Consider the following 25,612-nt stretch of genomic DNA (forward strand, 5'->3'; position numbering starts at 1 on the left):
TTAAGTAGTATCAATGATTGAATAAAACCATAGGACAGTGCAGTACAATAAAAGTCTTTGAAATCAAACCTAATAACACAAAATATAGCTTTCACAGCTTATCAGCTATGTTACATTGGGATGAAGTTACCCACCTATACTGTTAGTAGGAAAATTAGAAATTATGATTTACAATGTTTAGCAGAGCATGTTGTACAGAGTACACATTTAGTAATTACTTTTGTACATTGTAGAAAATGTTAAGTCCAAAAAAAGGATACATTAATAACGTGTCACAGTAATTTGAAGGAATGGAGATCAGGGATGGTATTCTTAGAAGAAAATAGCTTTTGAATTGGAATTTAAAGGACAGTAGAGTTTGAACATACTCTAAGGGAGAAGAAAATGGAATGCCGTGAGTAAAAGTATTGAAGTAAAGGTATAAACCAGTTTGATTAAAACAGAAGGATCATAGAGAATAGTATTGGCTGTTTGGTAAGGTAAGTTGGAAAAGATTATGGGAGATTTAAAGGCCTGATTTATGATTTAGTCAGTAGATAGTAAAGAATTTTTTAAGGTTTTGAGTAGAGACCAATGTTTTATATGGTAATATTCCACTGCAGTACCTAGTAAAAACTGAATGAAGGTGAGGACTAGTTATAGGAATTAGATAATACTCAGTATTGTTATGAATATAGAACAATAGTACCATACTACTAGTGGTAGTGTAAATTGGTATAACCATTTGGAAAACAATTTTACATTAACTTTTAAAGTTGAAGATGATGGGCAGACTGTATGTTCTAGAAATTCTACCCTAGATTAAACCCTGGAGACATCTTCAGGAAGAATGTTGAAAACTCAGTTGTTTGTAATAACGAAATTGATAGGAGAAATTAATGACAGCTATACATAGCAACATAGATGAATATCAAAAACAAAATGCTTAATAAAAAATTAAGTCACCAAATAATAGTTTGATGCCATGTATATAAGTTTCAAAAAGTAGAAAATTTAATATATTTTTAGGGGTGTGTGTGTGTGTGTGTGTGTGTGTGTGTGTGTGTGTAGTATAATGGGAATATAATGACAAACATAAAATTTGTAATAGTGGATATCCTCAGGAGGATATGACTGGGAAGAGAGGCACATGAGGGATACCAAAGTATTGGTAATGTTCAAATTCTTACTTTGCATGTTGAGTTATTTTTCTTTTTACCTTGCATCATTTATATATATTTCTTTCACATGTGAAATTTTTCATAATTAAAAATATTAAGATTTTTCTTATACTGTGTCATCGAGTGTAATAGAGAGGAAAAGATTGAGACCATTTAAAAAGTACTTTTTTTTTTAACCTTTCTTTCCCCATTGTACTCTTTTCTCAGAGAAAGCTCTTTTTTTTGCCAAGGTTAAAATAATTTTTTATGGTACATTAATATACCAGAAAATTTTATTTTAGATTTTTAAAAAGATTTTTATTAAAATATAGCTAACATACACTATTATTTTAGTTTCAGGTGTACATCATAGTTATTCAACATTTATATACCTAAAGAAGTATATAAGTACAGTAACCATCTGACACTGTACAGTGCTTTCACAATATTGACTATATTCCCTATTCTGTACATTATATCCCCATTACTTATTTGTTTTATACCTGGAAATTTGAACCTCTTATTCCGCTTCACGTTACTACATTTAAAAATTTTTCAATTACAGTTGACATTCAATATATATATTAGTTTCAGGTGTACAGCATAGTGGTTAGACATTTACCAGGAATTTTTAAAGGTGAAAAATAATTCAACCCTAACACAACATTTAGTTTCTTTTTTGAATACTTCTTTTCTAGGAAAATGCCACATGTATAAGCATTTAAAAATAATTGTAAAAGTAAAGAATTTAGTTTCATAGCCTTTTGCATACCATTAATTATATTCTGTCAAATCAACATGCTATAATTTGCTTGGTCAGTGCCTTATTGAACAATTAGGTTGTTTAGAATTGGTCAGCTGATATTCATTGAACATCTTCATATATTTTATATATATATATATTTTTTTTTTAATTTTTTGATGAATTATTTCCTTGGAATAAATTCTTTAAAAAAGTAGTTGAATCAAAGGATATAAACATCTGTGTTGCTCTTGATGTGTATGAACATTGTCTTACAGTAGCAGGATAATTTTTCCACACCTTCACTGGCATTAGGTAAATCATCTACTCCTGATCCCATTCCTCTTTATGGCCTTCAGATCTTTGTATTATTAATTTCCCTCATAGCATATTTTACCCTTTTATTCTGTGGATGCCTTATACTTACTATGTCCAAACTCAGGCTCATTATTTCCTCTCCAAACCAAGCATTTGGCTTGACCTCCATCATTTCTGTTTTTGGTTTCATCATTTTATCTAGATATACAGACTATAAATCTTTTTCACATTACTGTTTTTCATGGCTTGAGAGTTTTTAATCTTTGGAATATTTTTCAAATTTCTTTTACATTCTCACTAACATTTCTCTAATATATTTCTCTTTCTAGTATTCAGTAATCTTTTAACAAGTCTTTCTGCCTCCTGACTTCTAATGCTATGTAATTTATGTTATACACTGCTAACAGCTGACTTTTTTTAAAGCATGACTTCACCATGCCACACACCATGTCCTTAAATTTTAATGTCTGTTGAATCAAATATAGCAGGTCCTTAAATAACATGATTTCGTTTGATGTCGTTTCATTATAACATGATGAGATGCAGTTGGAACTTAACTCTTGTTTATATCAATTAGCCTATGGTAAAATTGGTTTTGTTATACGTAGTTTTGCTTAGAGTTGCAGAACTTATCCACAGCCTTAAGTGAGGACTTACTGTACGATGTCCTTGACCTGACATTTAAAGTCCTCAGGTCCCGAAATCAATTTAGAAGAATGCTACCAGCACTTATAAAAAGAAAAAAGAAAAAATGTCCAAGTATATGACATCCATTCATATTTTATGAAATTTGTTTCTGTGTGTATGTTTTATTATGGTACTTACTTTTCTGTGTATATATACTTTTTCCCCCCAGTAATGTAGAAACTATTATGTGGACTACTTTTTAGTTAAATGCAGATGGTGAGCATGTCAGATTATTAAATAATAGTTCTTGAACATCAAATAATTGTGTTTTTAATAACTAAATTTTATTTACCCACACTGAGAAAAAATATTCTGAATGTACCAGTTTGATTATTTAACATTTCTTGTTTGCTATTGAGATTGTGTACTTTTTCATGTTTATCGGTCATATGCCAATTATATGAGTTGTGACATATTTTTTTCCAGCATTTCATTTCTTTTGATTTATAGTATTTTTGGAGATTTTTCAACAAGTTAAATCTATTAATCTCTAATTTTCTCCTTTTGGCATCATGTTCAGAATGACTTTCCTACTCAAAAATGATATTCACACTCATCTAAATTTTAATACTTATGTGCTTTCATTTTTTCAAAATTAAAACAGTATGTTATATTGTTAAATGATTATGTATACCTCAGTATAAGACAATTTTGGCAAGAGAAATATTTAAGTGAAATCTTCCATAATCTCATGTTCTAAGAGAGTTATTAATTTTGTTGTATGTCCTTCCGGTATTTTTCATTGGTATATAGCATCAGAATTTTGGGATCATATTAATATATTTTATAGTTTATATCATCATTTTTAGCGATTTTAGAGTTTATAGCTTTTTTTAATTTAGCATGTATTTTAGCCTGTATCTTGCAGTCGGGCATTTAAATTGTTGTCCAATTTTTTGATGTAATAAATCTGCAGTGAACAGTCTGATAGATATTCTTACCCTCATTTATTTAAGATAAATTCCTAGAAGTGAGATTCCTAGGCCTAATAGTATTTATAAATTTTAATTTTGATCCACCAACCTTATTCCTTAACTAGAAACCTGAAATGTCTATCTTTCTCACCTGCTGCATTCAACTTCATTAAATGCTCTTGATTCCTACATTCAACCTCATCATTAAATGCTCTTGATTCTGCTTCCAAATAATTTGTCACATGATACACTTCTTTACGTTTAAACTGCTTCCACCTGAATACAAGGCGTAATCTTTCTGATTTGGGTTTGCAGTAGCAATTAAAAGATCTTTCCAGTGGTCTTACCGCACTCATTCATTTTCCACATATCATCCAAAATCATCCTTTAAAAACATAGATCTAACATAAGACTTATAGTCCTGCTCAGAATCCTTTACTGTTTTCTATTTTACTCAGAATTATATGCAGACCATTGTTATAGCCTATAAGGCCCTCCAAAATCAGGCCTCTACCTGTTTTTTCAAAATCTCTTGTTCTATTTTCCCACTAAGTTCCAACCATACTGGCCTCTTTTTCTTCAAATTTTCTAGGCTCTTTCCTGCCTCAGAACCTTTAAACATACTGTTTTTTTTTTCTACCTGGAAAGCTCTTACCTCCACTTTTTACTTAGCTAATTCCTACTCATCACTCAAAGTTCATTTTAAGTGTATCTGCTTCAGAGAGAACTTCCCTGATCCATGAGGGAGTAATTCATGTTATTCCCTTTATATCACTATGCTTCTTTTCTTGGTAGTTTAAACTTTGGTTTCTAATTGTAGCATTTCTTTATGTTACATCTGCCTTGTGTATCAGACAAGTCTCATGAGGGCAAGAATCTGGTCACCATTTTATACCCAGCACCTAGCAGTTAGGTACTCAGTTAATAATTTTAGAATAAGTTAATATTACCACATTAATCATTAAGTAAATAGAACCGATTATACTACTATCAGAAGTATGACTTTGGGTTGATTTTTTACATTTAAGTTTATTTTAGTATATGTTGCAAGATGGCAGGGATTTAACTTGATTTTTCCAAGTTAAATTTTTCCAAATTTTTCTATTTGTCCTATAACATACCATTATTCTGTAATTCAGCCTTTTCTCACTTTTTAAAAATACAATATATTACAATAAATTCTTACATCTTTAATCTCTCTTTGGACTTTCTTTTCTGGTACATTGCTCTGTCAACCTATGTGCCTTGACCATGCTATTTTATTTATTTTTGTTGTGTAGTACACAATTATTTGTTAGGCAGATTCCTCTTCATTACATTAACTTTTTATTTGTTTCCATCCTATATTTTCCCAGATGAAGTTTTGACTGTCTTGCTGATAGTACAAAATCCTATCAGAATTTCAATTGAAATTTTATTGAATGTACAAAGTAATATTTAGTCTTCCTGTCTACAAATAAACTTTGTTTTATATCTCTTTTCAATATTTTGTAATTTTCATTATAGATCCTGAAAATTTCTAAATTTTAATCTTAGAGATATTTTTTATTGCTATTGGGAGGAAATGGTTTTTCTAGTAATATCTTCTTCCTGCTAATTGCTAATATGGAGAAAAACTATTTTTGTTCTTTATTATTTATTTTGTGTTTGTTTTCTCATAAGTTTTCAAATCTTTTTGTTTTTGTTTTTGTTTTTGTTTTTGTTTTTGTTTTTGTTTTTGTTTTAGGCGAGGCAACCCTTGGTTGACCGCACAGATTGCAAGGACCTTGTCAGCTTACAGTCCCTTATTTTTTATTTAATGCCTACAGCACCTGGACTTCCTAGGTGGTCTCCCATCCAAGTACTAACAAGGCCTGACCCTGCTTAGCTTCTGAGATCAGACGATATCGGGCTTGTTCAGGGTGGCATGGCTGTAGACAAATCTTTTGGGTTTTAAAGATAGACTAATAACAGCTTGTCATAGAGCACTTTTAATATGTTTCTGCATAGAAATATTTCAAAGCCCTGATATTGTTTGTAGTTTGAGATTAATCATAAATGTCTTATTTGCTTACATTATACATAACTGCAAATATATCATTGAGGAGAAGTGGAAATAAAGTCAGTAGTTTAAGGTTGCTGTAGAAAGTGAACTAAAATTGGGAAAATGGGGATTTTTTTCCTCTTAAACTTACACAAAAAAATATTCTAAAGCAGAATCAGCAGACTATCTTAGTTCTAAAATAGTGTTTTTCTCTCTTCAGGAAGTAGTTTTGAAAGATGGAAGAATTGAAAGACTAAAGTTGGAACTTGAAAGGAAGGATGCAGAAATCCAGAAGCTGAAAAATGTGATCACTCAGTGGGAGGTTTGTGCTTATTTATTGTCGTAAACTACTAGTTTGCATATTTTCTATTTTTCTCCAATGTAAATATGTGTAATGAATGTTTGGTTGAGAGAATAATGTTTCTGCTGTTTAGGTTTTTAAAAAATTTTATATTAGTTTCAGGTGTACAGCACAATGGTCTGACATTTATATAATTTACAAAGTGAATTACTCTAGTACCCACCTGGTACTCTACATAGCCGTTAGAATATTATTAACTATTTTCCCTGTGCTGTACTGCACATCCCCATGACTATTATGTAACTACTAATTTATACTTCATAATCCCTTCACCTTTTTCACCCACCCCCTCCAACCATTTGCTATTTAGGTTTTTAAATGCTTTCATTAATGACATAAAATTCGAATGTTGATAAAATTTATTTTTATGGTCTAATATTTTTATATAGTCTAATAGTGAAGATAAACATGTAAATAATTGCAGTACAGTGTAGTCTTTATAAGTGAGATTTGCCTGAGAGCTCCAGAAGCACAGAAACAGGAATGAATTGGTTGCTGCTATTGAAAATTAGTAAGGATTTTACAGAAAAGATGGTATTTCCAGGTAAAGAAAACAGCATATACAAAGATGTGGGAATGATAGGAAATACCTTGTCGTTGACATTAGAGAAATGAGAAATTGTAGAAGGTGAGATTGGAAATGTTAGTTGGGGTCAGCATTTGAAGGCTGTAAAGGTCTTTAGAAGTGAAGTGACATGAGAATTGAGAATTGTTATGTGAGGTGGTAATGCACATAGCTGAAGCCTGGAGTGAATATAGTTTGGTAAAACAACAGGTATTGAGTGTTGAGTGTAAGAGCGAGAGCACATTTTGAACTGATTTGGGCAGTAGAAATAACAGACCCCATTTTGGACATGTTGGGTTTGAAATGGCAATAGATTCAGGCATCGATGTTCAGGATGCAAGTGGGTACAGTGGAGTCACAACATTTGTGCATTTAACTTTAAATGCTCTCTTTTTCATGAAATTAAACACACCAGTAAGGGCACCATATATGTCATTTATGTTCTTTATTATAAATGATATGGTGCTAGTATTTTGTACATTTATGTTTTTGTAGATACATTTACTTACTATTCTAAATGGTATGGTTCTAGTATTTTGTACATTTATGTTTTTATAGATACATTTACTTACTATTCAGGATTGTATATATAAAACTATGCTATTTTTATAGGCAATATAAAGAATATTCATGGATAATTTTGCTCATTTGCAATTTTTGCTTTATGAGCTGACTTTAGACCCTAAGGCTCATATAAGAGATGCCTCCATGTACACTGATCTGGATCTTGGACAAAAAAAGACTTGAGCTAGAGATAGATTGGTGAGATATTAACATTGATTGATACTCTGAGAGTGAGAATTTCATAATAGATACAGTTTTATATTCACAGTGGATATATTTCTGTATTCATAGTGAATATATTTGTAGTTGACTGTATAAAGTTTTCCCCTTCATATTTTTGTTTCTATCTGACATCTCTCTCCTTCATTTCTAACCTCAGATGGTCCTACTCCCTTTATATTTACTGTGGTGCTCAGCTTCTGTTCAGTATTATCTGCAGTATTACTCAGTTACATTACTGATTTATCATTAGCAATTGACCGGACAGAGTATTTAGTAAAAGCCATCTTTGCTGGACTTAATTTAAAATACATTAACTTTGTTTTACGAGAAAGACTTGAATCTCATAACTTCTGTACATATCTGTGTACATGTTGAAGGAAGAAATGACAAGTTTCTTATACTGATCTGTTCCTCTGATTTCTTGTTTTTCTATAATGTATTAAATGTATTTTTTCTAATGTATTAAGTATTTATAAGTAATTCAGAGTATGTTATATGTTCAATAAAGGCAGTGTAGGGGGAAAATTCCCTGGATTATGGCCATTACTGTGGGAACATAGTTCCTCTTGTTCACAAATGTACAGTTGTGTCATATATGTAGTATGAGAAAAAGCTAAGTCATTGGGGAAAAAATTGAAAAAGAATTAAAAGATATTTCAGTAAATTAACAATTCATATTAGTAAAAAATTACTTTAACAGTAATTAGTGAAATAACAAGAGATTAGTAAATTTAGCCTTAACTGAATAGCTAGAACTATGCTGTAGAATTTAGCAACCACTATGTGTGTGTATCTTAAAGTTAAAATAAAATTAAAAATTTATTTTCTCAGTCACACTAGGTGCATTTCCAGGAGTTAATAGCCACATATTGGACAGTGTCAGATGTAAAACAGATACAGAAAGTTCTAGTATAATGCTGAATAGTCTTGGTACAGAGCTGTGAATCATTTTTCTTTTTGTTTTCACCTAATTCTTTTGAATTATTAGGGTTTTATTTGTGGAAGGGAAGAGAAAGGCTTTAGGAAATTTTAATATTTTCCAGAGTTTGCTCCACTTTTATCCTCTCTTCTTTATTTTTCAATCACCTGTAATATTAATTTCTATTATTATACCAGGGATTGAATTTAAGTAGTAGACAATTTTGAATACATTTTCGTCCATCTTGTTTCTTTCAATAATAACTTATGTCTTTGAGAAAGCCAAGAATTCATAGCTCCATAAATTAATAGTAAATTATTAATTATATCATTTACTTTTTAAAAATTAAATCTTTTTTCTTTGACTATTAGGCAAAGTATAAAGAAGTAAAGGCAAGAAATGCACAGTTATTGAAAATGCTTCAGGAAGGTGAAAGTAAGTGATTTTTGTGTTTTTAGAATTAAAAGTTAATCTTAAAAAATATTTGAAGATAATTTTCAAGATATATGACTTATTGACAACAAAATAGAAAGGTTTCCCAGAGTGATACAAACTGGATTATTGCTGATAACTTTATTATTATAAGTTACTCTGTAGCACATTAGGTATTATACAGATTTATAACTATTCAGATAAGAGAAATCTTGAAATTTCATTTCTTACAAATTATTAGATTAATTTAGCAGGAAAACAAAAATAACATTTGCTTGAGATTCTTTTTAATTATTAGAGGAGAAGGCCTATTATCATTTTAGATTTTCCTTCTCTCTGACCCCCCACTCTTCATACTTTTGCTGCCACTCTAAACTTTTGGCAATAGGTCACCAGCAGGAAGCTAAAGAAATCAATCAAAAATGATTAGAGGTAATAAGATTAGTAAAGTTGATGTTATATGAAAACCTCCACAAATCAGTTGATTTCCTAGTGACACCTTGACAATTCTATGAAAATTTTACAATTCATAACAAAAGTACATTAATTTTTTAATGTAAAGTTTATGCAAAGGAATTACAAACCATAAGAGACATAAAGACATGAATAAATGAAAAAGTCTTCTGAATAGACAAAATTAAGTCTAATAAACAATTTTCCCTGTTAATTTTATAACTTTCAAATTTTTTATAATATAACTATAACAGCTATTATACAGCTTAACTATAGTGAAATGGAAGTTAAAGAATAATTGAGGAAAGGCATTATTTGAACAATTAGATATCAATATCCTGAGATTCATTTAGATCTGTACATGTTACTGAGCTTCATGTGGATCACTTAATGGATAAAATTATGAAAATAAAATAATTGTTTACAAAGTATCTTCCTAATTGAAGAAATTAAGAGTATCATTGGACATTGGGTATATGATTTTTAAATATGTAAAAATAAATATTCTTTAAGGAGATAGTTGTAAAAAGTGAGAAAATTAACTGATAAAAGCTTACTCTCAATAATGGATTAAAAATGGCTACCAGTAAATAAAATCAGTGTCCATACTCCATACTATAAATATTCCAAATAGAAATATTTTATATAGAACTGTTACATGAAAAATACAGTACATTAGAGTATACATACTCTAGCATTTATAATATAATGTAAATATGGTCAGTTATGTTATGGTACAACATGTATTCCTAAAAATCACCAGTCTGCAGAATCACATAGTTAAAACAAAAAGATTTATGAGGAAACTGGAGTTAGGAGTATACAACACTCAAAAACTTTATCAATGACACATTTTAAAAATATGGGACTCTAATAGAAACAGTGTGACAGTTTATAGATGTTAAAATGGTTAAACACAAATACTATACTATGGCACTTTACGTTGAACATAACCTAGTTTGCTTGTAAAAGTAGGCTTCAGAGAGTTGCAGCTTGTGTGTTACTGTTAAGTGATAGATGACTTTAAAGTTTGTATGGTTCTCAATACACAGTGACCTGAGATATCTCGTAGATATTTGAGATGTGTGCGTGAGTACAGTCATCTGTGTGCACAAAATTGTGCTTAAGCAAATGCAAAATTCTTATTATGTTTAATTTGTTCCCTAATATGTCAGTATTGTTGAAACAAGCATTAGAGGAGAACTGACTATAGTTAAAATATTACATAATTATTAAAGATCACTGGTTCTCAGTGTGTGTGTGTGTGTTTTAAGTCTGGAGTGGAAGAATAGAAAGTATAATTTGTAAAAGTTATCAAGTTGATTCTTGAGAGACTGATTTGTTTCTTGATACAGCATTATACCTTATTGCACTTCATATTAAACTATGAAAAATAAATTTGAATTACAGTGTTATATTGGTAGAGCTCTGGTATCATGTGCTCTATTTAAACATTTCCTCCTCTACTAATTATATTACAGTTTTACTTTTCAATCTCTCCTAGTTTGTTTTTAAAGTTGAGGAGTTAGTTTTTCATTCATTAGCCATTACCATGGATAAAGCAGTTTGTCAGCCATGTGGAAATTTTTAAAGTTAAGGTACATAGGGGCCAAAATATAGATCTCTTGGTTCCCCAAAGAGGGAAAAACTTCTAGAAAAATGAATAATTCTGAGACCACAGATGTTATATGATCAGTTATGATCATATGAGCTACATTTATTTGATAATACTTTATTGGTATGACATGTCAGATAAAAATAATTTTAGTGGACCTTATAGTATGCTCACCCTGACAATTTAACAAACCAAACCAAACTGAAACTACATTTTTTTAATCTTGAAGATTAGTCAAGGCATTTAAAAAGTTTTCTCCCTTTGTGAATTATTTTTTATTTTTTATTTTTCTGTCTTTGTCCTTTTTAGTGTAGATGGGAAAACTTTTTTATCACACGCACACACACAATTAATATTTTAACACTAGAGAAAAGTTAGTTTTCCAAGAAAATCTGCTGTGGAGATAATGATTGGCATTTTTCAGTGAAAAATAAGAGCTATATTGGGTCAAGAAATACATTCATTAAGCATGAGGACAATCTTTGCCTGACTGCAGTGATGTTTTGGTTTACTAAAGTAATGTGAAAGTATTTGAGTGATTAAAAAAATTATATTACTCTTTCTCCTTTTTTGTCAGTGAAAGATAAAGCAGAAATACTTCTGCAAGTTGATGAATCTCAAAGTATCAAGAATGAGCTAACTATACAGGTAAGGAAAACTGAATAAGGCTGGTTTTCTTCAGCTGTTCTTTAGTCTTGAGTTATGAAACTTTACTAAACAAAAATAAAGCCCATGAATGCTGCAAGAAAGTGATATAAATTATATTTCATTATTATGTAATAGCAAACAAATGAAGATTCTGTTTACTGAGTCAGAGAGGTGTGTATGTCCTGAAGAATAGGGGAAGATAAGGTTATATTTTAGTTGATGTGGACTATGAATATAGAGATAGGGAGGGCAGATAAAACTTATGTTGCTCTTGGACTTGATTTTCTCCCCTTTCTATCCTTATTCTGTGGTCTTGTCTGTCTTTAATATACAGCTGAGTAAAATGCCTAATTGAAATTGGGGTGGTGGGGGAGGCGTTCTCCTCTGATGCCCATTCATCCAGTAGTCAGAAATCATCATTGTGAATACGTGTTAAGAATTAAGAGTATTTGCCTAAAAAGACAAAAGATGTCTTTTTTTTAAATTGAATATTTGGTTATAGGTGACTTCACTTCATGCTGCATTAGAACAAGAAAGATCTAAAGTGAAAGTATTACAAGCAGAATTAGCCAAATATCAGGTATGCTTTTATAATTTTGAAAGTGTATTTATCACAAATAATGCACTACTCTTAGGCCAAAATTTATTCACCAAAAATATTAATAATTTTATTGGTCATATAATTTACATTTTAGAAGATGTTAAGGTTATTCTAGATATTGGCATATACAGCAATAACTAAAATATTTCAGAAAAATCCTCGGTACTACATTGATGATGTGGCATACATGCCATTGAATCATGTCAAGGGAAGGTATATAATGACATTTGTCCAATTATATAAGTTTAACCACTTGGGTACAGCAATATCTCCTAGATGTCTTCATTGTTAAGGTATATTTACCCCTTTGTAATTAATAATATGTGGAGTGATATTTTGAGCTTGTGTTAATATCCTTTTCACCCAATGGTTTAGCATCCATTGATGCTATTTGTAGCAGTTATTGTTTTGGTGGTTGCAAAATAGTGATTTTTCTAATTCTGTCATTTTTTCTACATTTGCAAGCTGGCATTCAGCATTTTTTTTTTTTCTGGATGAAACAGTAATAAATATCAGTGCTTTGTTTCAATATGTGTGTACACACACATACATATTTGTATGTATGTGTGTCTAAGTCATGATATAAAATATGTTAACTAATGTGAGGTCACAATCAAAAAAGTTTGAAAGCCACTAGTGGCCTAGAGAACATAAAAGTTGTTTAGCCCCAGCTTTGCTATCTCATCAGTTGAGGAAGGAGAATTTGCCTGGGAGGCTTTGAAAAAGATCCTTGAAGTTTTTTTTTTTTTTAATCTTGTTGAGGGGCAAGGTAAGTGTTTTAAGCTGTATAACTTTGGTACCTATGTATAGTGGGTATCTACTTGTAGAAAATTTTTTTTAAATTTATTTTTGTTTTCCTGCTATCAGGAAATATTGTGTTTAATACATGTCATTATACATCTCAGGTCTCACATAATCTCTTCATACTTATTTCTCTGAATTTTTGCAAAACTTATTTGGTCAGGAGTAAATCACAGTGTTCTTATAGTTGATTTTTTAAAAAAGAAGATTGATATAGAAGTGTATTTGGTTACCAAAAGAGAAGTAATAGGCAGAAAAAGGACGAAAGAAACCAAGAGAAGCTACCAACATTATTAAATGGACCTAGGTGTCATGTGCCCTGATAAAACCACCATTTAAGAAACCCACTTTCCACGGAAAAGTTTCCAAAGTTCCCAAACTTGGTTGATCGTCAGAATAACTTGAGAACTTTTTGAATTACAGATAATTCAGCCCACACCTGGTAATCTTAAATAAATAGGTTTAGGACATAGTCTAGACATCAGAATTTTAAAAATATTACTACTCAAGTGGTTCTAATGATCAACTAATTTGGGTACCATTGTCATAGTTTATAAAAATGGAGGAAAACTATTGTAAGGCAGATACATCAAACCATTATTTATGGTTAAAATGGAGGGTAGAGTAGTTATGAGTGATTTTAATTTTCTTCTTTATACCTTTGTACTTTCCATATTTCTACAGTAAGTATTTACTTTTAAAATCAGAATAAGGAATAAAATGTTCTGTTAAAAGTAATTAATGTAAAATACTTCTTGTCTCTTATGCTGCATTTCTCTTTCCTTGTCTGAAGTCAAAAATTATAAATGGAGTTTCAGTCAGGCACATTAAATACAGATGTATATTTGTCACTGAGCATTATGAAAAGTATAACCTACATTTCAATGCAGTGATGAAAAAATCATATTTCTAATGTCTAATATGAACTGAATTACCCAAAAGGGTAATGAACTGAATTACCAAATTTGCTGATCATATGGAATAAATTGTTTTAGTAATGATCGAAAGTTTTATTTTAAAAGCAATCTGGGATAGTCTGAATGAGCTCTAAAAAATAAGATACTGGTGATCTTACTAAGTCTAGACTAATTCAAATAGAAGTAACAACCTACCTTAACCATTCGTAAAAATAACCATGTAACAATAATTTAGTAGTATGCACAAATTTGCAACAGACTCAAAAAATAAATTGCTTCCTTCTCAAATCTCAAAATGCCTTTGGTTTCATGTATTTTTTAAGTGAAAATGCCCACAAAATGGTATTTCCTAAATAATTTGCCCTATTTTTCTTTACAGGGTGGCAGAAAAGGGAAAAGAAACTCTGAATACGACCAGTGTAGGTGATTCCATTAGCCTTTGAGGTCAACACAAAAATTAAAACTTTCAGGGTTTTCCAAAAATGTATATATTTAATGCTGTGCAACTGCTAAACTATGCAGTTTTTTGTTGAAGAAATGCTTAAAACAATTAGCTCACTAACAGTCTATAGTTTTTTGTCCTTTTGGCTTAAAATGAAAAGAAAGATAGAATTCCAACAGAACTCAATGATTATTGTTTATTATCCATACTTCTTATTGCTTTAGTTTTTCATCAGTCAATAAAATTAATTTACTCTTCCATTAATATGTTTGATTTTTTAAATTTCAGAAACAATGTGAAGGTATTATTTTTGCATATAGCACAAACAATTAATCAGATCATTTTAAGTTCAGTGACTATTTATTCAGCACTTACTGCATGCAAAACCCTACAGGACTTACAAGACGAGTGAAAAATGATTGATATCCTCAAGTATCTTATGCTCAGGAGAAATAGGTGAGGTTGATTAAAGACAACAGCAGAAGTAATTACCATGCAGATTAGGGTGTGACATTACCTTGGAAACTTGTATGAGATAGTCTTTGGAGGGTAAATAACCTTTTCTGTAAATTTGTTAAAAGGGATTTTAGGCAGAAGGAATAAAATCTGGGCTGAAATATTTGTTTAAAAAACAGTCTGGCTTAAGTATGGAAACAGGACACACTGAGAATAGAAAGTGTAGATGTGGGGGAGAAACGAGAGCTTTTTCATTGGTATAATCAATTACTAGAATAATTAGTAGTTTATGGGATTCTTTTTTTTTTTTTTTAGTGTAGTCAATGAAATACAAATATGATTCATTAAAATACCAAGGATTTTTTTTTGTTTTTTTAACAAAGATGAACACATAAATACTGGTCTTGTCTTCCAAAACCAACACTATATGAAAGATTCCACTTCATGACAGTCTTTGAAGAAAAAATACGTAATGTCATTATTGTGCTTATGTCTGGCTTCTTCTATAAGGTTACATGAACTTTGCAAAGAATTGTGACTTTTTATTCCCTGTATTCTCAGTGTTTAGTTCTCTGTGTGGCATGGAGGCGATGCTGAAGAATTATTTAATTAATTGAGTGGTAAAGCTTTTTGAGATAGTTTTTCTCACCATCAGAACCTAATGCACTAAATATATATGGTAATATTCCATAATAACATATTTTTCAACCCAGTGATGAACGAAATCAATTTCTAATGCTCTCTTATATGAACAAGCTAGAGAGAATTTGAATCAGAATAGTTCGAATTATAGTTGAACTACATACCCAAATAGTTAATGAACTGAATTACCGCTGCTCACATTTCTCCTCCTTTGTCCTTTTTTTCATCCTTTTTTCCATCTATGCATGATATTTAATGCCACGTATAGTCCTAGTTGATGCCAATAATAAAAAAGCATACTATATTATCATCTGCTTTTATTATCTGCCTGCATATTATAGATTTGGTACATTAGCATCTAGCATGGTGCCTGGAACATGGTAGGCATTTAATAGATACGCCATTCTCTACTGGTGTATATTGGTTTAACATCACTTGGGCACAAAAATTATCTTTCGTGTTGTGTATTCTCTAGAGTACTGTATTCATAGCTCTTTTACCCCCTGAATTCTTTTTCCATGATTAGTGTATCTACTCCTGTGTCTTAATCTGTCACTGTATGCCAGTATTTCAGTTTCAACAGGGAAAGCTTCATCTAGTAAGAGATCGAAAAGACACTCAGTGATCAATTGGTAATTTCCTTCAATCTTTTAAATTGATTTCTTAGGCATTGTCTTTTAATAAATATCATTAGATTCTTTTCAGTTTACTGAACATTCAATAAAATTATTGATCACTTATTATCTGGTATCCGTAATAGAGATTCAAATTTATCCACAATTGGAAGAAAACAAATGTAGAAAGATAATTATAAATTATTCTAATAAGTAATAATTGGTATATTCAAATTGCTATTAGAGTACAGAGAAAAGACACTATATTAAAGGGGGCATCTTAGACAATTTATTTTAATTACTTCGAACTATAATATCTTACTTAAAAAGTGATTAGGGCAGTATAGCCAGTTAATTAAATTTGGAAAATATTTTTGACATCTTCTATAGTGTGTTAGTAAAGCCAGATGAACTAGAGCTATTTTCAAGCCCCAGTTCTGTTACTTATTAGTTGTATGACCTTGGCTCATAATAAACATTCAGTAAATGATTGAACAGAATGAAATTGATTATCAAATGAGAACAGCTTGTGAAAAAAATTAGGTAAGATGGAATTCCTACCTCAAATTATTTTCAGTCTACTAGGAATAAAAAAGCAGAACATATAAGTAAAATTCAAAACAATGCAGTGTATTTCATAACATTATTTAATGGAAGTAAGAAGAGAGTATATTTGTTCAGGAAAGTCAGATGTTACTTACAGAAAAAATAACCTTTTTAAATTAGTATAGGCAGTGACATATACAAGGTCACCCAGTGACTAAATAATGGATCCAGGTACTAGAGTTCTGAATGCAGTTCCAGTCCACTATACCTTTTTTTCAGACTGGTTTGCAGACCATCTGCATTAGACTTACCTGGTGGTACTTGTTAAAAACAAAATTTCAGTCTTCAGCCATTGTGAATCAGTATTTCTGGAGGTGGGCCTGGTTATATAAAATTTTTAAACTCCCTCAGGAGATGCTTATGCATGTTAAATTTTGATAATTACTGTATTTCCATTGCTTTTTCTGATACACATATTAGAGTAGTCATTTCTATTGACAGCTTTCAGAATACTTCTCAGGTATTAAGTTCACAGAATTTCAATTTCACCTGTAAAATACCTTGATTTCTTTATTTGTAAAATAAAGTTTTTTTAGATCATCTCTAAAAATCTTTTTAAAGTCTAAAGGTAAATGTTTTTTGCAGAACTCTTGAAACTAAAATGTACATTTGTATTTAAACAGTGGCTCTAAAATATACTGATACCAAATAATTAGAAAGTACCATTACTAAGGAAAAGCACTTCAAAATTTAAGAGTAAGTTCCGAAAATTATCAGTTGTCTACAAGTCATCAACTCCACATAACTCTCCTTTGGTTGAAGTGAATAACCCAAATAGTATTGTTCATTATAACATCTATAGGTAAGGAATTTTATGTGGAAGCCTATTTTAAAGGAGTTTCATTTGAACTAGAACTGCTTTCATATAGGGCATTGTGAATAAAGTGAATTCATTCAGAAGAAAATGCATTCCTAAAATTCAAGTGGAAGAAAGATTTCAAAACTGTAAAGAAAATATTTCAGAAGTAAGTTACTACAAATACTTTCTTCTAATAACTGCCAACTTTTTTTGTTTTTGTTTTTGTTTTTTTTGCCTTTAGCAACAGACCTATTGTACCTTATGAAAACAATGTTAAGTAGGTCCAGTTTGACTTTTTTAAAGTGATATTTATTACCTGAAAATAAAGCACTTTACTAATGTCACCAAGGTTTATCTGAGAAAACATCAGTTACTAAATTTGTAATAGTGGAAGCAACTCAAAACAGGTGTGGTTGATGTAGATCAAAACAGCAAAAATGAAATTCAAGTGCAGGAGTAATATACTAATTTTCAAGCAACATTAACATCCTACAGCAAGAAGTACAAAACTAGATATCACCTGTCAGTTCTTTTAAATGTCCTGCAAATCTGTCAGTCTTTTGAATAAGAAATACATACTTGGCCAAGAAACTAGGAAAAAATTTCTCCTCACTTCTAATAGTTGGAATTCAAAACTACTCTGAACTAATCAACCTTAACAATATCCAACATTTAATAAATTACTAGCCATGCTTAGCAGAAAAATGTTACCTGTAATTAAAATGGAAAACCAGCCAATAGAAACAGACTCAGAATGGCAGAAATGATGGAACTAGCAATAAGGATGTTAAAACAACTATAACTATGTTTATTCAAAGGAAAATGTGAACATGAGAGAAATTGAAAACAAAACAACCAAATAGAAGTTTCACAGATGAAAAGTTTAGTATCTAAAAATAATTTTTGATTATTTAGGGTTAATGCAAATGAGACACTGTGGAGGAAAATATTATTAAAATTGAAGCCAGAGGGATAGAAACTATCCAAAGTGAAGCATAGACAGAAAAAAGACTGAACAAAACAAAGCCTTGGTAATCTGTGGGACAGTATCAGTTTAACATATATGTAAATTGATTTCCAGAAGGATGAGAAGATGAGGACTGAAAAATTTGAAATAATCCCTGAAAATCTTTTAAATTTGATGAAAACTATAAAGCTACAGATTCAAGAATTTCAACAAACTCCAAGAAGGTTAAAGCACATACCAAAACAAGACAAAATCATTTCAAGACACATCATAATCAAATTGCTGAAAAAAATGATAATCACCTTAATTGTAGGTATACTAACTCTTTTAAAAGAGTTTTATTTGAACTAGAACTGCTTCCAAATGCAGCATTGTGAATAAAATTAACTCATTCTGAAGAAACCACATTCCAAAATTGAAGGGGAAGAAAGATTTTAAAACTATACTCCCAATGGCAGTATATGAAAGTTCCCCTTTCTTTATATCCTTAATAACACTTGGCTTCATCAGATTTATTTTTGCCAGTATAATGGGTATAAATTGATACCTTTAAATTTGTTAAAACCAAATTTTAAAAAATGGGCAAATGAATATCCGGCTCTTCATATGAAGTGAAATCCAAGTGGTCAATAAAAATATAAAAATGTATCCACCCTCATTTAAATTCAAACCACAATGAGAAATCATTTATACCTTTCCTCACAAGGCAAAAATGTAAAAGTCTTATAATACTAAGGGTTGTCGAAAATTTGGGTTAATTGAAATTCTCATACAGAGCCGATAGGAGTGTAAATTGTTACAAGCATTTTGGAAATATTTTTTGGCATTATCTCATAAAGCTGAAGACTCATGGACCCTATAATCTAGCAATTCTACCGATAAGTATATATACCCTGGAGAACTTTATGTTTTATGAGTGTCAGAAAATTCACAAAAGCATTGTTTGTAATAGAAAAAAAAAAATGGAAAATTCATCTAAAGTAGGTTAACAAGCCCCACCTATACAGAACAACATGTTAGATGGATCTAGCAGACATAGTACTAAGTGAAAGAAGGAAGACAAAAGACTGCAAATTTTATACATAAGAAATTTGAAAGGCAAAATTGCGTATTGACATAGGTGATAAAAACAAGTTTATTATGAAAGTCATTGTATTGTTTAGTGAATAGAGGAGGATTATGATAGAGACAGGTGCTGTGTCTTCTAGTGGGTGCTGGGAATGTTCTATTTCTTGATCTTGGGTATAAATATATATACGTTTAAAAATTTACACAAATACTGTACTTTTATATGAACTGTGTATTGTATATCAAAATTTATTAGAAAAAGCAGCTGTTTGCAACTATCTCCTGTTTTAATATTTCTGCAAGGTGGTTCCACGCTTATTAGAAAATGAAAAGGATCCTAGATCCTAGCCCCTGAAAATAAAATAACTTTAAATTCTATAAAGAAACGGCTTTCTCCTCCTCCTCCCTCTGCCTTTCTTCTCTCTCCTCTTTTCTCTCCCCACTCTCTCTGATTTAGGGATATATTTGGAGCTCTGAAAGATTCTAAATGCCTATTTTGCATTTTTGCAATTTTAAAAATATTATCAGTTTTTCAACAACATGTAAGCTTTAAAAATGCAGTTAAAAAAACAAGTGACTAAAACTGGGATTATATGTTGGATAGTATTCTATGATTTAAGATCACAGTGATGTGTTGGTCATGACTCTTACTGGCTCCCAGGAGTTGATTGTGTACATCTCTTCCCATCTCTGCAATCAATTATATCGCGTCAATAACTTGATATTGGCCATGATGGGAATATTTACACCATGGAAACTGGCAACAAATGCTACAAAGGAACCACCCACATTTTCACCCCAACCAGTTTATCAGCCTCTCTATAAGGTACATCTCAGCCTTCAAGTCCTAAGGAACACTAGACAGCACTCCAGCACTATGCTTGAGGGCCATTTTTAACAGCAGAGTCATCAACACAAGCACAAAAATGTTAAAAATGTGGCACTAACTAGACTGCGAAAAGGACACAGTATGAAAGCTGAAACAGGAATGCAGGGCATCACCTTGTCTGACCTCAGCTGGGAATGTATGTATGAAGTGACTCTGCACATATCTACGAATGATTGCAAAAGCATTACAAGTATTGATTTTGAGTTTAAAATGAGTTTTAACCAGCAGGTAAGTTTGTAAACATGGAATTGTTAATCTAAAAAAGGCAACAAGCATTTATTTGATATCAAAAAAGAATAGCTATTTGGGAAGCATTTCTGCCCAAACAATGTTAGATTAGGAGACACACAAAGGGCTGTATGAGAAAGGGAAGGGGAACAATTGCATCAGTAAAAGGAAGGGATTTCTATTGGTGAACATAAGCCAACATAGTGATGCTAATTCTAAAGTTTTAAATTTTCAGTCCAGTGGTCATCAGTCTGGTCGTCAATATCTGCTTGCTTGTTATCTTTGCAAATAGTTATTTGAGATGCAATGTTGTTTTAGACCCAGTCCAAAGGTTATTTTGCCCTGTTTTAACCCTACAAGGATTTTAGGTGTAAGACATGCAAGAGTTCCTCTGGATGGCAGCTCCAATTCCATTTTAAAGTGTATCCATTTATTTATTTTTTTCACAGAATCAACAATGAGGATTGGCTGTATTTGATCAATTTCCCCATTTATAACTAATCTCCCATTGGTGCTGCCACTGCTTGCACTTTGGGAATGCCCTCCTCACCCTGCTCAGGCCCTGACACCCAGTTCTGGACTATATATAGTGCCTACCACTATGCCCTCTAATATCTTCATCTCCACACACTCTAACCCACTTAGTGACTTTAGTAGGACTCTTTCAAGAGGGAGAAACTACTTCATTTTAAAAGGTTTAAGAAGAATCACTCAATGCGATATTTCAGAGGTACAAAAGATTAGAGATACATTTGTGTATCTATAAATGTGCTTAAGGAATAAAACGATATGGATAAAACCGAAGTACATCCCCCATGTATCCTTTCCGAATCTCATTCCTTTCCCCCTCTCCCAGGAGTGATTACTATCCTGATGTTTTTGTTGTTATTCCTATGCATGTTTTTACACTTTACTATATTGTTTTGAATGTATTCAAATATGAATGATACACAGTACTATAGATAGGGATATGCAATTGCATTTATTGCTCAATGTTTTTGAGATTTTTATTAAGTTTATACATACATCTGGTTTACTCATTTTACCTGCTCTATAGTATTCTATTGTATGAATAATATAAATGAATATGCTATTTCCCATTTTAACTATTATAAGCAGTGCAGAATATTCTTGTATATGTCTCTTTGTGAATGTATAGAGAAGTTTTCTAAAGTCTGTATTTATAATATCCAGTGGAACTGTTGGATTGTAGGCTATGTATACATCATCAACTTTGCTAGATACTGCCAAGTTATTTACCAAAGCGGCTGTATCAATTTATACTCCCAACAGTAGGATATGGAAGTTCCCCTTTCTTTATATCCTCAATAACACTTGCTTTGTCAGATTTATTTTTGACAGTATAATGGGTATAAATTGATAACTTCTTTACATTTGTATTGTCCATATAAACTAATGAGGCTGAGCATTTCTTGGGGGTTTCCATTTGAGTGAAATTCCCATTTTTTCTTTTTTAAAACATTTATATACAGGCATTTTAAAATATATTCTGGATACTAATTTTTTGTTGGTTATATTTCCCATATTTATTTTTCAGCATATAGCTTACCTTTTAATATTGTTTTTTGATGTACAGAAGTTTTTAAATTTAATATAAGTAACTCAATATTTTCTTTATGATTTGTGCTTTTTGTGTTTTATTTAAGAAATCCTTTCCTAGCTTCTAAAAGCTATTAAATTTTACTTTCCACATTTAGGTTACCAATTCCAGACATAAACTCCCTCCTTAACCCACTCAGGCTATGACATCATCTGCCAATATGTATATTAACACAGCCATACTTTTCAGGGATTATAACTTGGTTATGCACAATTGAAACTGAGTGTTTAATCTTCTGAGAAAGCTAGGATTCTATCTTGTAAACAACTGAGAATTTTCACCTAAATTTAGTTGAAGAATATTAGTAAGGTCGCATGTATTGATAATACATTTTCAAGAGAATCATACTAATACATTGTCAAGTCTATTCTTCAGAGAAACAGAACCAATAGGAAATAATACATATGCATGAAATATATATAAAATAAGGAATTGGCTCATGCCGTTACAGAGGCTGAGAAGTACCATGATCTGCTGTCTGCCATCTGGAAAATCAGGAAGCCAGTTGTGCAGTTCTAAGGAACAGAGGGCCAATGATGTAAGTCCTGGTCAAGGAGGGCAGAAGACTGATGTCCCAGTTCAGTCAGTCCATCAGACAGAATTCAACCTTCCTGCCTTTTTGTTCTGTTTGTACCATCAAAGGGTTGGATGAGGCTCACCCACATTAGGAGGGCCATGTGCTTTACTGAGTCCACCAATTAGATTGTTAATCTCATCCAGAAAACTCTCATATAGATACACCCAGAAATAAAGTTTAATCAGGGCATCACATGTCTCAATCAAGGTGACTCATAAATTTAACCATCACATCCTATAATTGGTATTTTTGTAACCTTAGTATTTTTCTAAACCTTAGTACTTAAGTGATTTTACTTTTCCATAATTAAATTTGTAAACCTTAGTACTTAAGTGGTTTTACTTTTCCATAATTAAATTTACCCAGCTTGGGGAACAGGCATTTTATAAGAAAGAGATAAAAAGTGTTGCCATCTCTCAACTGAATTCATGATATGTCTCGAAGGATGGGGAGGACTAGAATAAACAGAAGTAAGCAGAGTATCAAGAACTTTTCAGTGCTAGGAGTTTTCATACAAATATAAATTGTTAGGAGACTATGTTGGAAAACAGTTCTCCATCGGTCCATTGCATTTCCGCACATCTTGTGAGAAGAGGCATTGACTGCTTTTGTTCAGGGCTATCTTTTCAATAATGTTTGTATAATGAACGGTCTTGGAAGACAATGTCTGTCTCCTTGTGGAGCAAAGGGCAGGTATGCGTACAGAATTGGAAGGTAATATTCCCTTCTGAGCAAAGGACAGGCAGGTTTACTGCCTATTATGAAACATGGGTTCTCTAAGCTCAGAATTCCTCTTGTAACACAACCCACTACGTGTAGTCATCCTCTTTGAGTTGCTCTTTGAGAACTAGGCCTTGGAGAAATGGTGCATGACAATGTTGATAATCTGCTTGCTTCTGCTGATGTAAGTAACAGAATCCTTTATCCTTGATCTAGGAGCCTTGTGTAGAAATTGTGGCAGGTTAACTTCTCAGTTTGTAAGTAGGGCAAGTAGAGGCTGATATTAGATCAGCCTCATGTTCATGCCATTGTAAGAACTAGTACTAAGTTTTGCCCTCTGTTAGACAACAGTGACAGAAACATGCATTACATTGAAAATGAAACGGAAATTCCCAACTGTATGGGTAGAAACCAAGCACATTTTTATAACATTGGCTGGGTTGGCTTGGGAGATAAGAGGGTAGGCATATAAGGATTGTTAAGGATGACAACAGCTAGGCTGTCCTTCAGTTCTTCCCTCAGTCTATCATGCTAATCTTACATCCATTCAGGGATGACAGCAAAAGGTCTCAGAATTTTGTTAGTAGTTTTTTGTGTTTGTTTTTCCACAGTGTATTCAAACTCTCATAAGGAGCTTTGGCCCTCTTAGATTTTCCTGAAGCAGACTAATTCCTTGGGAACCATAAATGCAACATTTAGTGTTAAGGCTCTTACTGCCTCAGGTTGGATTTACAGTGCTAATGAGGTAACCCACTGAAGAATCGTAAGCAGGCCCAAAGAAATCTAGATAACTTGTTGCAATCAGCCCCTGTCACCATGGAAAACTCCTCAAAGAACTTACAATGAATTTAAGAGATGTTATTTTGATAATGGGGCAGCAAATGCCCCTGATTAAGGTGGACTCCTCAAAGAAGGTCATCAGCCAAAGGACACAAACTCCAGCCACAGGTGGAGAACATGGTTGTGGCTGCCACAGTTCCTAAGGCTGAAATAGTGTGAACAACTGATGACTTTGCCACCTAATATAGGGCTTTGGGTGGACTGAAAACATTGGAAGTTTGTTTGGTTAAGCAGCGGTCAGCCACTGCACTGCTTAAAACAAAGTCACTGCACCTTGCTTCTGGCACAGTCACTCTTTCCTTTCCTGCCTCTTGATCACTTCCTCTTCCTCACTCCCAACCTCAGCTGCTGTAAGGGAAAGATGATTAGGAGAGAGGCCAAGGTTTCCCTGCCACCAAGGGGAACCAAAGTTCTATGAGTCTGGCAAGTATGTTGGCAACTTTAGGGTGGAGAGGAACTCAAACTTGTATAGCTCTGCTGGATATATGAGCCCAAGTCACCATTCCCCTAGTTTCAGGGGGAGCTGGCACCTGGATTCAGCTAGTGGGACACTTGGGCAGGGTTCACCTGGGGAAGAAGCCCACCAGGCCAATTCAATGCATTGTTACTTTTATGTCTGAATGTATAGTAGGAATTCATGTGTTGTGTACCTGTGTTTTCTCGTTCCCAAAGTGCCAGAGGAGATTCTCCTGACTGGAAAGAGCTGAATGTAAAGAAGTGCTGATGCCTTTGAGGCTCCACAGTTTGAGCTACTTGTCTACTGGACTGATAATTTTGCCAATTGGAGCCTGTGACAAGGGGAAGCAGCCTCCACCGGGAGGTGCCCCTTGGGTTTTGGACTAATAGCCTAAACAGGGCTCCTTAGCAGGGCTACCACGTATACCCTGTTTGAAAAGCAGCTATCAGCTTGCTATTGAGCTCTTGTTGAAACAATGCCTGACTGACAAAGACCTTGTGATGCTAGGCCTAAGATTCCCATTTGGGGGTGGGGCAATTTGGATTGAATGATTACTGAGGTGGGCAGGACTCAATAAGCCTTGCTTTTAAATGGAAATGATATATTTAAGAGTGCTGCTGTTCTGACCCCAGTGGCATCTTGACTTTATACGAAAAGTGGCAGCTATCCAATGGGAAAAACTTCATCATTTGCCTTCATCCTCTGGCTTTTCTGAAACAAAGCTGTTGACTCAATGGGGCTCTTAATGCAAGGTTTCTCCTAAAT

The 25,612-nt window shown here is 32.3% G+C and overlaps 1 protein-coding gene and 1 pseudogene across 3 annotated transcripts in view; one reads left to right on the forward strand and one right to left on the reverse strand.

Annotated features, from left to right (window-relative positions):
• GKAP1 (G kinase anchoring protein 1) overlaps window positions 1-14,627 on the forward strand; it is a 65,103-nt gene extending 50,476 nt beyond the window's left edge. For 2 of the 3 annotated variants that reach the window (XM_039875670.1, XM_039875672.1), the window contains 5 exons: window positions 6,044-6,145; window positions 8,826-8,889; window positions 11,532-11,602; window positions 12,105-12,182; window positions 14,301-14,627. In XM_039875670.1, coding sequence (XP_039731604.1) covers window positions 6,044-6,145; window positions 8,826-8,889; window positions 11,532-11,602; window positions 12,105-12,182; window positions 14,301-14,348 — 363 coding nt within the window. In that variant the 3' untranslated portion in view covers window positions 14,349-14,627. The remainder of the gene's footprint in view (window positions 1-6,043; window positions 6,146-8,825; window positions 8,890-11,531; window positions 11,603-12,104; window positions 12,183-14,300) is intronic. The other variant, XM_039875671.1, reaches the window with a different exon arrangement.
• LOC120613049 (uncharacterized) lies at window positions 5,600-5,718 on the reverse strand (annotated as a pseudogene).
• Window positions 14,628-25,612: the final 10,985 nt, after the last annotated feature.

This window comes from Pteropus medius, unplaced genomic scaffold (assembly GCF_902729225.1).
Source record: "Pteropus medius unplaced genomic scaffold, Ma_sr-lr_union100, whole genome shotgun sequence".
In the NCBI taxonomy this organism is placed as follows: Eukaryota; Metazoa; Chordata; class Mammalia; order Chiroptera; family Pteropodidae; genus Pteropus; species Pteropus medius.